This window comes from Ornithodoros turicata, chromosome 2 (genome assembly GCF_037126465.1).
Source record: "Ornithodoros turicata isolate Travis chromosome 2, ASM3712646v1, whole genome shotgun sequence".
Classification (NCBI taxonomy): Eukaryota; Metazoa; Arthropoda; class Arachnida; order Ixodida; family Argasidae; genus Ornithodoros; species Ornithodoros turicata.
The window spans coordinates 69,848,021-69,864,461 of NC_088202.1; the positions used below are offsets into that span (position 1 = coordinate 69,848,021).

The 16,441-nt window shown below is 45.7% G+C and overlaps 2 protein-coding genes and 1 pseudogene across 9 annotated transcripts in view; 2 read left to right on the plus strand and 1 right to left on the minus strand.

Moving 5' to 3' along the window:
• The window catches only part of LOC135385549 (diacylglycerol kinase 1-like), a 479,846-nt gene that overhangs the window by 41,590 nt on the left and 421,815 nt on the right, over positions 1-16,441 (plus strand). The window lies entirely within an intron of this gene.
• LOC135384757 (uncharacterized) lies at positions 5,789-6,427 on the plus strand. Its single transcript, XM_064613945.1, has one exon. It carries the CDS (start codon positions 5,789-5,791, stop codon positions 6,425-6,427), a length of 639 nt encoding a protein of 212 aa, XP_064470015.1.
• Positions 6,773-9,070, minus strand: LOC135384758 (uncharacterized; annotated as a pseudogene).

The following is a 16,441-nucleotide window of genomic DNA, read 5'->3' on the forward strand; positions in this document are numbered from 1 at the left end:
GTCATAGGGGGTAACCTCTCCACTACGATAGCTTTGTGAATGGCGCTTAGGACGCCGTCGTACACGCGCCGCAGGCTACGACGTCTTAGCGCATCTTAGCGTAACTTACGATCGCGTTTGTGAATCCGACCCTGGAAGTGTTGGGAGGACTGCGCTCATTGCACGACAGAGGGTCACGTGCTTTAAAGCGAAAGAGATGATAGAAGTAGGCGCTGATCTGCTGGTCCTGTCAAGGGCTTCACGGTCGAGATAAGCCAACGTCGGTGAAGGTAATGCGCTCCTGAGGTGCATGGTTGTGGTGTCGGCTCATTCGCACAGCCGTATTTGGCGATGGGTATTTCAACGCATGTGCTTAGTTCAGGACATTGTTTTAAATAGAAATGTTTTCAACGAGGATTGTCTCTCGTTCTTCTGCACAAAAGCCCCTAACTGAAAACTTAATTAATTAATGAAGTTTGCTTATTTGTCATACAGTAGATACATACTCTCTTCGAGAGAATATCCCCATGGCCGTATAACCCCCTGGCAAATACGATGTCCATGCTGCTCTCATAGCTTTTTATATAAAAACATCTGTAAAGAATAAGAAAAAAACATATACAGGTGCAGACACAGGAAAGTTATGACATCTTTTTAAGCAACAGCCAACCGTCACGTTTGTTAAGATGTTAATGCGCGTCTTCGCGCAGAAGCGGTAAAAAAGCAAACGTGACTTCGAGGAGCTGCACATTACGGAACTGGAATGGTAACGGCGTCTGCTTTATTAACGGCGTACTCCATATAGAGCAGTTTGAAAACATTTTGTTACACGAGCTTGATCTCCACATCTCTTAAAAACAAGGTGATACCCTCAGATAAAAACGTGTCAGCCGCTTCCTCGATACACCCTTCCAAGGTAAAATATGACTTTCGCGAGCGTCTCTTTTTCATGTGCGGATGGCGCGCTACGCTGAGGTAGGTTAGTACCGCGCCATAGTTTATTTTGCGGTGCAACGCAAAACGACGGATACTTTTGTCCTTTTACTTTATCATTTAACGGCATCTAAAGCGCATATTAGTGCATCGCATTTTTTTAGGTCGGAACGCAACTTACCAAGAGAGAACTGATGTTCTGAGGCTGGAATAACATAGAAAGGACAAATACATGCAAAGCCTCAAAATGTGTGTATGAGTGAGAGAGAGTGGCTGGTTTGTCCCTTCAGATGACGCACCCTTGGAAGTCGCTGAGGAGGTGTGTTAGCTTAGCTCAATTGGTAGAGACCTGGACCGGCAATCCAGAAGATGTAGGTTCGAGTCCTACAGTTGGCTAACCTTTTCAGTGACTTTCTTCTTTCATCGCAAGTTATTGATTGTGACAACGCGCGTCAGATCAAGCGATACATAGAAGTACCGCAATGCGTAGCGTTTCGTTTCTATTTTGGTCCAGAGTCACTGGATGTCTGAAAGCAATCCCATAGTAGAAAAATCTGAAACAGTGTCTTGCCAGCCGAAAGTAACGATGACTTGCCAGAAGTGCAAGTCGTGTGGAACCTGTAGAGAACATGTTCCATTTTCTTTTTTCTGTACTGGACCTGGAGTTGCTTGTCCCACAGTGAGCGGGCTCACATCTCCATTTTTTCTCCTATCATCATCATCATCGTCGTCGTCGTCGTCGTCACCCTCATCATCATCATGTTTCAATGATTTGTCAGCACTAGCCTAGATAGAAGTACAACAGTTATAAAGTGAGTTTACGGCCACTTGTTACTGAAATAGTGAAATATAGAATGGGTTATAGGGAATTATATAAGTTTGCTGTTGCATTCACGGCATAAGAAAAGCGCATTCAGTGCTGGACTGCGCAAGCTTCCTGACGGGTGCTTTCTTTCTTTTGCAGAAGTTTACTCTTATACTATTTGGGTCCCAGAGACAAGTTAACGCTTATTCATATTCACTATATAACTGAAAACGACATTACATTGCGTAAAATATGAAAACAGCTATATGTTAATTGCTGATGCGAATACTGACACAAAACATTTTTCAAGAAATAACTTTCTATGTAGTGCATGTCACAACATTGGACTGTATTCGATTCGTTATTACTCGAAGAAGTATGTTCGATTCGTACTCGATTCCAGAACAACTTTTCCTACTCGCACTATTCCTATATCGGAGAATAAAAGAAGGAGGGAAACCAGAATTCAGAATACGACACAATTTACGCACTCTTCATCAGATGTCTAAGCATAATGGAAAATAACTGACCTGAGGCTGGGACCCACAGAGAAACGAACACAACACTGAGCCGACCTAGTACACCTGTCCTCATCAAAACATACGCTAAAGCAAATGTGCAAGACATATAGAGGTCTATTACACAGACTGTGACTACAGACAGCAATGGCTACAAGACGACGGGAACTCCCCGTTGCTCCATCTAGTAGACCCGAAACTGAAATCTACAGTTCCCGTCTACGTTACCTCGCCCTATCCATTCCAGACGGTCTTGCGTAGGTTCCGTCTGAACGTCCCGTACGGACACCAATTCCTCCATAAATTGGGAGGAGTGATTGACTTTGTGCAACCGTGGAGAACACTGAACGCATCTCGTGCACTGTCCTATAGGTACACATACAGTGAAATCTGCTCTCGACCGACTTGACAGCCGCAGCTTTGCCCTTGTAAAAGTGCTGGGTCCTTGGCCACCTGACAAGAGGGATGCTGCATTGTCAGCGCGTGTGACATTTATTCAGAGCAGTGCTTCGGAATCAGTTTATTAGGACCATGTGATTCATTGTGCGCTACGTTAACCGATGATTCGGCCTTTGGCCAATATTTATCGCGATAGCGGCGGGTTTTTCTTTTTTTTTTGGGGGGGGGGGGAGGTGACTGTTAATCATGACGTAACCAGCGCACATATTGCAAGGACGTAGACAGACAGGGACAACCAACGCTGAAAAACAACAGGGATCAGGGTTGTAACCCTGTCTCTCTCGGTCCTTGTTATATGTGCGCTGGGATTACGTCATGATTCCTTGGGAAACACCCGGACAGCACAATCGATGCCAGGATTCGAAGCCGTTTCACCTCCCAATGTCGTCTTGGAAAGCAATCACACCCCCGAATCCGGAACCCCCGAACTGGTGGTAAGCTGCTGTCTTACTCGCTCATCAATTCAGTGCTGCGGCTGTAGTTAAGCTGCCCACGGGGCCGTACGCTGTACGACATACAAAGGTACAACAGACGCACAGAATTACGATGTAAATACAGAATGAGATGTCTAGAAGAATGCATAGCTCGCCATACAGTATCTCGCGGTGGAAGCAGACTTGCGTGTATCTTAAATTATCCACTCAACTTATTCTGTCTTAAATACTTTTTGGGAGAAACTTAGTCATGGAAGTAATGTTAAAAATCGGTATTTAGACTTGAACATAGATACTTTTGCCCCCTCTCCCGTCCCTCACTCGATCCTTCCTACTATCCTCTGTCTGTCTGTCCACGTCTCTACGCCGCTCATAGCCACAGCTGCTTCACGGCGCTAACACGGAACAAAAAAAAATTATGAATACTTTTTGGAAGTAACTTGTACTCATTTCGTAAGGTATTTCAATGGTGTTTCCTTCCATCTTTTTCGGGAGACAGGAACGACTACGTCGGCCCAGGACGCATACTAACACCCCTGTCCCCCACTCCTTCCTGCTGTCCTCTCTCCATCTGTCCACATCTGTACGCCGCTCATAGCCACAGTTGCTTCGCGGCGCTAACACGGAATTAAAAAAAAAGAAAGGAACGACTACAAGAAGATGAACTCCGTTGTGATACTTGAGCATAACATCCGGTGTCAGCGCGAGCGGCATTATCGCGCAAGTTGTCCGCGGAGGGAAGTGTGTATGCGCCAGGAAGATATGGGGGGAATACAAGAGTATCCGAATGAGTACTATTCGTTTTTATCTTTTTATCTTCACTTTGTTTGCTTATGTTTGACACTGAATTTAACGATTGTAACTTGAAAGTATCTTGGAAGTAGCGAGTTACTTTTTTGCTCGAGCTTTTACTCAGTTACTCGAATACTTTTTACTGTTGAGTATTTACTATTGAGCGCTCTCCCAGTTTGTGTTTCGCGTGGCGCTCAGTAACTTAACGTAAATGCTTCTTTGAGCGTCTTGTAAAAAAAGCCGAATCTTTGTTTTTCATTATTGTTTTCGTTTTTTCGTCCTTGCTGGGAATAGCAAGCCGCCGTAGTGCAGGCTAATCTAACCTTTCCCTCATTTCTTTTTTAAATAAACATATATCCCCCCGAATGTGAAGCGACATCGCTTACGTGCCCCCTCCTTGTCTTGTGCAAGTCAACGAAATGCTCGCCCTCTTGCGGTAAGCAGCGCAGCCAGCGAAACAAGGGTCGCCAGAAGCTGTACCGCTGTACTGTGTCCGGTAGGGCGAAGCGGTAGGATTATGGAGTTCCCTGAGAAGGGTCCGTCAAAAAGCAAACGAAATTGCTCAGTTCCACAATGCAATAGCATACCAATGAAACATAGAACCCTGTCGTTTCACAGTTTTCCTAGCAAAACAGACACATGCCGTCGCAACGGGGAAACTGTGAATCGGCGACAGGAATGGATACGCCTGCTCCGGATTGGGAAACCCGTGACACGTGCAATGTCTGTGTGCTCCAGACATTTCACTAAGGACGACTACTTCTTGCCTGGTGAGTAATGTCATCTTCGCTTTATATGCACGAGTTGCACACATGTTGCATACGTTCTTTGCTGATATGCGTGATTGCAGCACGCACGTATGGGCGTGGAATTTCTTGTGAATTCTCTCGGGGCTAATTTTCTGGATCCCTTGTGCTCAAAAGCACTGAGCGTTGAAAGCTTTAAAAAAGTTATTTCCTTCCTACACCCGCGTATCAACACGGATGTGTGTGCGCGCGCGCGTGTAATATGGGGAACGCGGCGTTCCCGATGCTACGCACATTATGTTGCCTTCATCGTTTCCGGGGTTCTTAGTGCAATATTGCCAACTAGCCTACATTTTATCCCTTCTTCTGCAACTTATCTTATTCTAGATATCGAATGCCAGACAAGACGTCTAAAGAAAGGAACAGTGCCATCAGAGAACCTGCCACAACTGTCCACCCATGATGCTAGAAAAGCAAAGAGGATGCAAGAGCTGCAGCAGCAGCGACAAGCTAGACACCTCAAGCGTTCAAGGAAGGAAAACTTCACAAGTGATATGGCACCAGATGACGACGCTCAAAACGTACGACACTATACCTTCACACTTACATTGAAGCAACGTGTTTAAAATGTAAACCATTTATTTTGGCTCAGTGGTGGTTGTCATTTTTATCACTGATGTTAACACTTCTAACGATATTTTCAGGATTACTCCTTCTGTGGTGAGGAAGGACATGGCGTGCACAATGAACAGGTGCATGGTTGTGACACTGAAGTCATTATTCGAGAAGCAAGTCAAGCTGCAGACCTCGCATCAGTTCTGAAAGACATAGGAATTAAGGAAAACAAAGGCATCCAAGTGACGTCAGGGGACATTGGATTTAAATTTACAGAGCTTGTAAATGAGAAAAATGTGAAGTCCATTACAGGTATCGGCAGTATGAAGTTACTTGACAAACTAGCCAGTCTTCTAGAGGAAATGCTAAAAACAACTGGCAACAATGTACTCAACTGGCAAGACAAAGTTATGATGACAATGATGGTACTCAAGCACACTTTCCCATTTCATGTGCTATGCCATATGTTTTTTGTATCACCAACAACCTGCAGCTCTGCGGTGAAAAATGACCATAAAGTCACTGTCCGCTCTGCTCCGATGTGCTGTAGTTTGGCCCTCAAAAGAAGAAGTGCTGGAAAACATTCCAAAGTGTTTCAAGGATTTTTCGCAAACAAGGGTGATCTTCGATTGCACAGAGGTGAGCGTGGGAGTGCCCAAGTGCCTTAGATGCCGCATCAATACCTATTCCCATTATAAGAAGGGGCATACCGTGAAATACATGATTGGCGTTTCACCAGGTGGTTTGATCACCTTCGTCAGCAAAGGATATGGAGGCAGAGCCTCTGGTAAGGCTATTTTTGAACAAAGTGGACTAGTGAAGGATCTCCTCCCTGGTATTGATAGTGTGATGGTCGACAAGGGCTTTCTGATTGACTCTATCTGTGAGAAGCACCTCATCAATGTGATTAGGCCACTTTTCCTTCGCCAAAAGAAGCAGTCTAGAAAATCGGAGGCTATGAGAACAAGAAAGATAGCTGCAGCAAGAGTACACGTTGAGAGGACCATACAGCGTATAAAGCTCTTCAAGATCCTTATCCATAAGTTGACATGGAACATGGTCCCATTTGCTGATGACATGCTGTTGATATCAGCTGCCCTCACCAATCTATCAAGGTCAATTATAGGCGAAGACAAGTTCCTTTGACATCTTGAGTGAAGTGAGTGAAACAAGGAAGTGTAGTGGTGTGTAATGAAAGTAATGCATTGATTGTAAATACTGTAAATAAATTGTAAATACTGTGATTGTTAAAATAAAAGTGGGAATTTACAAGCCATAATAGCCCGTAATGTTGGAAATAACTTCAGAAATTGGCAGCTTTCACCTTAGCCTCCACTCATTTCATGACACAGCACAATATTGACACATGGTACGCCACCGTGTAGATTTACATGATTTTAATTCAGGGCCCCATCACTAACTTACAGGCTGTGCACAGAGTGCTGAAAGTACATGTTCAAAATAGATGTTGTGTAAGCGTGACACCATTTTCTACAGAAACTCATAATCAAATTTGACGTTAATGACATGCACAGCGTTATAAAAAAAAAGCTGCATATATTACAAAGTCACACTGGCATACATTCAAGATGGCCATGCCCAGTTGCACTTGTGCATACTAGGTATGCCTTTTCTTCAGTTCGTAGTTTTCACCATCACTTGCTAGGAACTTGCAGCTAGCCACCACTTCTGTTGCACACACTTGCTTCCCTTTCACAGGGCACTTAATTTCCACAAGCTTACATGGGGATCCTGCTTCCATTACCACTCCATCTGGAGAACAAGCTAGCCAGGAATTTTTGTAGACACCACCAGCACACAAGTGATAACCTTCCTTTGCATGACTTCTTCATATCTCAGCCTTGCAGCTTCTTCGTTGTCATTGCCATATCTTGTTGCACTGTTGGCTTTGAATGATGAATGCAAGGTGCTTAGAACTTTTTGGTGCCAGTCCCTCTTGCTGTAGGTAAACAAGGGGTAGCATGTTGTACCTGAAATAACAGAACCTGTTTATAGGTATAGCAATACTATACAAAAGAAGGGGTATGCAGCTAGCCAATTCACTCTCAAATGTGGCATCTTAATTATCACAGCACCATTAATCAGAGCTCTGCCATATTCACTTCACATTGGAAGGTAGCATGTGCAACAAGAACGCTTGTCACATCACAGTGTGGTAAAAATCAGGTACAGAAATTAATCTTGACTGCAACATGTGTATGCATTACCATACTTTGACGAGTGCACTCATTATCTTGTCATTTGAGTGTCAGAATTTAAGCACAGCTCTGTACCAGTTTTTCGGTTCCTTCGTTGGGTCATCCAGATCAACTTATCCTTGTAGGTATCATGTAGAATTTTTTCTGCTTCGTCCTTTGTGATAACGATGTTGTCCTTGTAGAACTGCATTGTGTCAGCACTAGGTGTGAATGACAGCTGTTTCTCCGCCAAAGCACCCATCACAGTACCAGTCTCCGCATTTGGCAAGATTTCCGACCATCCGTTGCTCTGTTTGGTTAGGCTGGAAACATAGTACAACAAATATTATGTTAGCTTTATTCTTAAGAATCGGAATACAATCAATTCACAGCTGCTAATATTACCATTGCGATGTGGAATAAACTACGGATTTGGAAATAAAGCTCGTTCAGACACACACAAGATCAATGTAGAGAATGCAAATCATGTGGTTTGTGATAGGTCCTGTATTTTCTGGGGCCACAGAGTGCTAAGCTAGAATGAGCTTTTCTGAAAGTATTTCATGCGCGGCAAAGGACCCTGTGGCCCTCAGCACTCCAAATGTGCTAAAATCAATGTTCGGTTGAAGATAATGAACGTCATTACCCGACAACTTGTTTGGCCCGCCTCCGTGTTCTGGAAAAAAAAAAGATATTAGAAGATCGGTGATGATCGAAACACATTTTTAACAGCAGCAATATCTTTTACGCTTCCCACCTGCCTACAGAACTGCAGCAACCCGGTTATACAAAGGTGAAACATACCGATGCTGACTGAGCACAGAGTCTGGACAAAGCTCCTGAATCTCAGTCATTATTCTTGCACGTTTGTCAGCGCTAACAAGAAATAGCACTGGCAGCTGCTCGACATGGCAGCGGTCCTCCAGTCTTGTTGGCGCATCATACATAGTTCTGTTACGTTTGTTTCCTTTCCAGGAACACTCCGAGTCTGTCACACTCAGGTGTTCAAGGTTGTGTATCCCTTGCCTGCAAAAGGACAAATAATAACGCAGAAGAATCACGACACAGAAAATGTTTGTTTGCATGATATGCACATGAGGGTCACTTGAGAGGAAAGGGAAGCTTCTAAAGACCACAGCGATTTTTCTTTCTTATTGTTTTGTGGGATATTTCAGAAAAGCGTCATAATTGCTTGACTTGCTGCACACACGAAGAACAGCCCAGGCATGCAAAAGTGACGAACGACATTGTCTAGCCTAATCATATTGCGAAAATTCAGTATTTTGATAAATACGCGGTGCAGACACCAAAAGGTAACATAGGAAGAGGAGCTTTCCACACAACGCGGGAGACCACAAATGTTTTCACGTATCTGTTACACATCAGGAGTTCTGCAACTGCGTGCTTACAGCATTCAGATTGTCCAGCCTTGCAACTGCACGTCAAAGGCATTCACTCGAAACGTAGACTCATCCGCGATGCTTGAAGGTGTCGCTGTTACGGTGTGGGAATCTCCAGATAATGCGCTGGTCGACAAACACAACGCAAATATTGACAGTTCGTCACCGCACTCCTTCGAGATGCCACACATTATAACATGCCCCGCATCCAGAACACACTCTCCTTCGTAAAGGTTTCGGGAAACCTTAGTGGCATTAACAAATGCTTGTATTTCGGAAAGCGACAACTTCTTTGTGCATTCCGTCACGGAACCGACCCTTGTCTCAGCCGCCATATTTGAGCTACGCTGCTGCCCCCAATCGGTCGTTGGAGTGGCGAATACATTGACTACTTTGTGCGCGTTGTAAGTTTAGCCAGAACACGGGTGTCGCCATTAATTATCTCGCATAAATCACGTCCGCTCGCAGTTTGTTATTGGTGGACAAGGTTTAAAAACACGCGTGCATCTTTCGCGGCAACCACGCCCACTGGGACACGCCCAAGTAAACGGCCGTCACACCTCTAAAATTAAACGTCGCCAGACGACCCCGGGAAGCCGGCTCATCGGCGTTCATTGATCTTCTTTCTTTTACCGTTCCATTTCTTGTCTCAGCAGCTGCTTAGCACACGCGTTCTCTTTTCTCGGTGTGAAGATTCCCTCCGTATCTCCGGCGCACTTCTTGCGTCAAGCGCGTAATAGTATAATCGAGCAACCTGCTGCGATGCGATGTTTGTGGTCGTGCTACTCTGCCCACCGAAGGGAGAGGCTTGCTTTGTAGACGGTGGCAAGTTGCACTCAAAGGTTGAAGTTGTGGTCGAGATGGTGATGGTGATGTGAAAAAAAAAAAAAAAAAAATACAGAAGAAAAAATAGGGAAAGTGGTGGTCGTCTTAGCGTGACATTAAAATATTGAATGCAACTGTACACCGAATCAATTTTGAACTATGGGGCACACTCACGGTAAGGTATGATAGTGGATATTGAGATCTAGCACCACAAAGACCTCTGAGCCGAACAGCTAATTATGAAAGTGCCCAAATTATTGCAAAAGCCTCCTTTTCGATAGTTGCCCATCGCGTCTGCGTAGGAGGGAGTTTGCAGCTGGCAAACGATATTGGCTGTTCCACATCCCCTCCAATCTGAGCCAAACGAGCTCCAATGGCAAACTTGGATGATGATGATGATGTTAGGAGAAAAAATATGGGGATTTGAGTCCGCTAGAAGCGTCAGTGAACAGCCAGTGCGGTTTCGATGGATCAGGCGTCGCGAGAAGCGTGAAATAATGGTGCAGTGATGTTACACGTAAGGTTTGTCTGCCCAGTGTGGCGACACGTTTCACGTGCCGCAGGGTAGGACTGCGGATGATTTCGACCACTGGGGGGAGGGGATATGTTTATTAAGAAAGAAAGAAAGGAAAGGTTAGCCAGGCCACTGGGGTTCTTTTGACGTGCACCGAAAATCTCCGACACATGGTGCTACAAGCAATGTTTACCTCCCCCACATTGCTACTGTCGTCGGCCGGGATCGAACCCGCGATCTTGAGCTCAGCAAGCCAACACACCCTTCCACCCTCACAGCGCACCCTTCCACCCCTGCGAAACAGTGAACTCACCCGCTTCCGGCGGTCGCTAGGGTGTCGCGCCGCAGAAAAAGTACGTCGCTTGCGTGTTCCGTAAACTTTTGTCCCAACCTGTAGCACTTATGCAGTTATGTTAATTGTCACAAAAAGGGTACGCCCCGCGCTACCCACAAATCAGGAGTGACAACGATTTCATCCTGTGTAATGGTTGGCCTTCACCGTGCCATGCGGTGAAGCGCACGTGTAGCATCACAGTTCCCTTTGAAGTCGACCCAGGACGCATGGTCCTCCCCGCGATAGTCGTGACGTTGCCCGCCTAAGCATGGCCGACTACGGCACCACAACCACCACCACCACCACCCACCGCACGCACGTGCAGCATGTCGCCACACAAATAGGCTGACACACCTTTCCTAAATGTAAGTCAGTTATGCCCTTTTTCTTTATACAGGCCTGTTTCGAGAGTGCAGTGAGAACTCACCAACATCCTTGCAATGCCTGGGCCTTACACCGCCTATGACATTACGTTTCGTCCCACGATTACTCTTCATGCCAGAAACCGACCACACAGAAACCTATATGTCTAAAACACTTCTGCTGTCTTTCCCGAAGATTCTGTCTTCGACCAGATTGCATTAGTCGTACTCTTATAACTTTCATACTTTGCTACTGTTCACGACCTCGTACCGCGCCGTCCATACAAATCACTGCATTCCGTATATGTATATTCAGATGGGCGGATTCCCCGCATTAGGTATTAAAGAAGCTCCTGCCGCCGTTTGGGCCACATAATATGCAGGCTAATGATTTCGGAGTCCGCCTTGCCGTCATTGCGATGAGATCGTCCGGAAAACCTCGCTTTACGAAACTGTTTTCTCTTTGTCTTTCGCCCGGTGTAGTTTATTCGCAGGCCCAACTATGTGGAATTACGCGGGAGCTGCTGCGCAAGCAAATGCAAGCAGAGTTGCGAATGCAAGTGCAAGCAGAGTTCTTGCTAACTCGGTGTTAATTAGAATAAGCCAACAGGACAACGTATACAGCCTAGTCCCCACTGCTGCGCTTATCGGTATATTTGCGCCGACGCGTGGAGAGCAAAGCAACATTGAAAGGGATATAGAAAAGCAGAAGATCCAGCTAGCAGGTATAGGGGAAATGTTAAGGGAATAAGTGCCTCAGGAGATAGCCGCCCATATTGCGAACAGGACCTTAAGGGTAGTTCAACCTCCAAACATCAATTCGTAAGTGTTTATTTCCACGGGTATTGCTTGATTTATCGAACCTCGATCTCCTTCACTTTTTGGCCGACTCGAGCTGTATAATTTATCATCAGCATTATATACGTCATTAGAATTCGCACATTTTTTAATTCGCGCACAGAAAGACGTATGTACGACGTCAGGTTGAGGATATATGGGCGTTCTAATGGCGCCTGACTTGGAGAAGACACTGAGGAGATTTGCCGGTTGCACCTCCACGTGTAGGTGCAGGTCCGCTGCCGGCCGTCGCGATAAAATACGAAAAACTCTGTAAATATGTCAATTACGAGCGAAAGGAACCGCGGTAGAGTTGTTTGGAGTCCAACGCTCCTGCCGGACATATTTATTTCAATGACGTCAGGGAGCAGACTTTCCCTACAACGCACGAATGAACAAACCGTGAGATACCTTGAGTGCATGCTGCGCTTCCCAACGCTTTTCAAACAGCGTGCGAGATGTCTCGGACGCAGTGCGATAGCAGCGGGACGAATTTATGGCGCTGGTTCGCCGGTGGAGCATCTCCCACGTCAATACATACGTTCTCCTCCTTACATACGTTGTCCTCCCTATGTTCGTGCAAAGAGAAAGACGCATAAGTAGTATGAGGAGGGGCGTCTAAAATATGATAGCGCACCAGTGCGTCAAAAGACTGGACCTATAGCCGTCGCTCGGAAGTGAATCCACAACTATAGGACGAACTACGGTATAAAAACGACAGTTGACCATGAAACACGCTCCTTCCCGAGTATGACGCTGTTCTCTCTCACTCGATTTGTGCGCGCGGGTGGCGATGCCTACAACAATGCGACACGCTGACGTTATGCGCTAATAACCTTGTTCTGTACGTTGCGCCACCTGTATGTAGTGATATGAAAACGAAGCGCACAATGAAAAAAAAAAAAAAAGAGAGAGAGGCGGACTTTCAGTGAGATAAGCCATCGAATTTCAAAAGACGCAGCCAAAAAGGTAGACAAAAGAGGCACGCACAGTGACCGGGCGAACTGCTAAAATCATGCATCGAAAATGCATTTCAGCCCATGCATTTTCGATGCATGGGGTAATATGCATTTTGTTCGATTTTTATTTTATTTGTTCTTCTGCAGGATCATAACGTTTGCAACAAAGATTTCAATTGCGCCCCAGACAGGTGGCTATGAGTCTGCAAAGCTCAGGACGGAATAAACCCAGTCTTCTGTTTTTACGATGCGACCGGAATGCGCAATGACTGCTAGGCTAACCCTGTAGAGACACCGCTATGACCATTAAAAGCCGAGAGACAACGTCCCAGCGTACAAAAACATCCAAACAGCATCCTGGCTGCACTCGATGCATGGAGCGCACCGTGTCGTAAATTCCTAGCAGCCAGCTATAGTCATTACCCAGCTCGAGATCACTATGTATTTACCCGACTGTGTATGCGAAGATCCAAAACAAGGGCCAACGTTTCTAAATCGGGGTTCCTTAAGTTCGCGCGCGGACGGCCGCTATTTTGGAGGGCGCCGGACGAACTGCCGGTTGCGGAAGGGATTCGCCTGCATGCAGGCTAACTGCTACGCGCTTCGGATCTTTGCGTGCGGGCCAACGAACTTCAACGCGGCGGCAGCTGAGTGTTTATATGTCGAAATAATTATTTATCCCGTGCGTCTTTAATCGCAATTTACATTTCGCTGTTGAAACAGCTTACAGTACACATCCAGTCAGCGACGGTTTAAAGGAGTACAGAGGGCCATCCAAAAAAAAATTCAGATTAAGACATCTGATGAAAGTGTGTGTGTCATTATACAGAATAGCGCGAAAGGTTTTGATGTGTGCAATTTGTTTCCCAGAAAAAAACTCACATAAACATAGCTCCGCGCCTTCACCCTTAACTCGCCACTCCAGCTATAACGAGGATGAGGAGGTATGATGGCACGTCACCGATGACGGCATAAGGAGACTCGTTCTGGTTTGCCGGTCAGTGGGGGTCAGCGCCTTGTCCCTTGGCCGCCGTAAACCTGTTTCGCCAGTTTTCCCGGAGAATTGGGGATAGAAGGAGCGGCCGACGCATTACCGAGCAAGGAGAAAGGCTTTATCAGAACCCCGAACAGCCGAGTAGCAGACGACAGCGGAGTAGCAGACAACATTTCTCTAGGCCAATCAGCGAGCGTTCTCCTTATAGCGTCAGCGCGGGGTTCCAGGCAGATCACAGGCTGGTACGGCTGTTCACCACCGTTGCGCACGGTCGCTTTTTGCGGCGTATTTTAAATTCAATTTCTGCGATAATTATGACTCTGTGGTGTAAATTACTTCGCATGGTGCATCTTACTGGCCTACTTAACAGTTTTATAGGAAGAAAACTGGGTGTTAAAAATGACTTCTGTGCTACTTTAAAGGAACTATGAACTGTACCAAGCGAGCCCGCCGACTGTGTCGGCTCCAAACGGCGATTTCAAGGTGTTGTCTGTGACACCTTTTGTGTAGGTGAATTTGATAGGTGCGTATCTTCAGCACATAGCATGCTCCTAGCCAACCATCTTCCCGAATGACAACGTTCTCGCCCATGATTTGTTGATAACGAGAGGCGAAGCCTATTATGTATCTATTATGCGCGGCTACAAAATGGGCTACGCCTCCCGTTTTCAACAAATCAGAGACGAAAACGTCGTCATTCGGGATGATGGTTGGCTGAGAGCGTGCCATGTAGTGAAGTTCATCTTGAAGAGGGTAAAGCAGAACGTTATGTGTATCTCCACGCTGGCGTCTGATTGGGTGCTACAATTCTTCAGATGACGTAACGATAGATAGAGGTATCTGGACGGCGGTGCGTGTACTCGCCCGAATACGAAATAGAGTGTGTTTTTGTATTAACGCTGCACTAGTTATGAAGGAGAAGAATTGAACAATAGATTGTAGATAGAATTACGAAGCGTAGAAGAACAATATTACATCTATTAATCCCGTAACTAAATACATGCAGTAGGAGTTCTTACCTCCTTTAAGTGACCACTGTCTTTTTCTTTTTTTCGTGGCAGTGACTAACCAGGCAAACGCTTCCCTTTTTGAATTTGTATTTCCAATAAGAAACCGAGCGTATTTCCACATTCATTCGACTAAGGCTATGCCGTAAGGCAGTGTTCACACGGGCCAATTTTCTGCACCAACTCGATCCATACTGTTTGGCTGACCTTTCCCCCGTCTTTTTTCCTTTTCGTCTAATAAATATATCCCCCCCCCTCGATCCATACTCGATGTTGTACCCCCAATCATCATCCCCTCATCCGTTCCCAATAAGCAATAGGGCAGTGTACCGCCACAGCGGCGGTGAATCGCACACCTCATCATCATCCTACGTACGTATGTATGTGTGTGTGTGTTGTACGACCAACTTCGAGACCCCCCCGTGCCGACCAGTTCGGCAGCTCCACTTAAAAACAGCCTTACGTCAGCTTAGTTCGCTAAGAGAGCAACGTTCTCTTAAAAATGCCTATCAGTACGCTTGTGTGATGTTAGTTTTCAGCAGAGAACAATTATTTCTCACCTAACCTTACACAATTCGTAACCGACACAATTTATTAATATAAGGTAGTACGGCACGAACGAAATCACACGGCCATCGGGTGTGAACTTCCGGCAGTTTGGTCTATGTGATACGGTCACGTGATAATGCTCCTCTCGCTGATTGGTCGATGGTCACTACGCCGCAAACCCGCATGAATCACATGCTTGCCCGCGGAGTATGCGTATGTTCCCCTTATCCACTGTGCCAGGTCATCCACCATGGCAGCACATCCACTCGTGGATGTCATAGCGCGTTGCATGAGACCGCTCGGTGGACGACATGGCACGGGTTTGATGTATCAATTCTATATGGATGACTTATGGCGATGGATGAAGCAGCACGGTGGATGAGGTGGCACGGTGGATGAGTGAATGAGCGTGACCCATTTTATTACCCCGCATTGTCCCCGCAAGCGCCGCAGGCAAGACGTCGTGCCCTTACCAGTGGAATATATTTTTTAGCTCAGTTGCTTAGACTGACTACGATTACCTAGTTTATTTAATAGCGCAAGGGAACCATATGGAAAGCTAAAAAGCAAGCGAATGAGAATCGCATAACGGACCCTGAATGTGGACATCATTCGTGCTACATTTGTAATGCAATGGCGTTCGGCATGAATGAAATAGCAGGTATTATTGTTATGAGTTATAGTTATAAGTGTAACATCCAGGAATTACGTATTTAGAGTGCCTATAGTGATATACAGAATACCTGACATTCTACTCTGGCAAAGTGTGGAGTCCACGTACCGACCACAGTACGTGTAGAGGAGCGCTGTTGTATACTATCTTACGTGGCAATGTTCACAAAGTCGAACGTTAAAATGCTGGTTGGTTGGTTTATCATCATAAATTGAAATCGGTAAGAACCCAGCACCAGGATTTTTTTTACCGATTTCCAAGGAAGTTACGCTCGCCTCGTAACCTATGAATGAGTTATCTCTCCTAACTGCTGGAGAAAAGCAGTATGTGATACCAGAATTATACCATTTCAACTGATACCAGTTTAACGAGCATTTGATGCCAGTTTAAAGATTACTGCTTGTATGTATTGTTATATATAGTTTATCGATTCTGATCACTTTGGTCCTTGATTATTAGGCGACGAAATTATTGGGTGTTGGTAACTAAAGTTGCTGTGGTGGGAAAG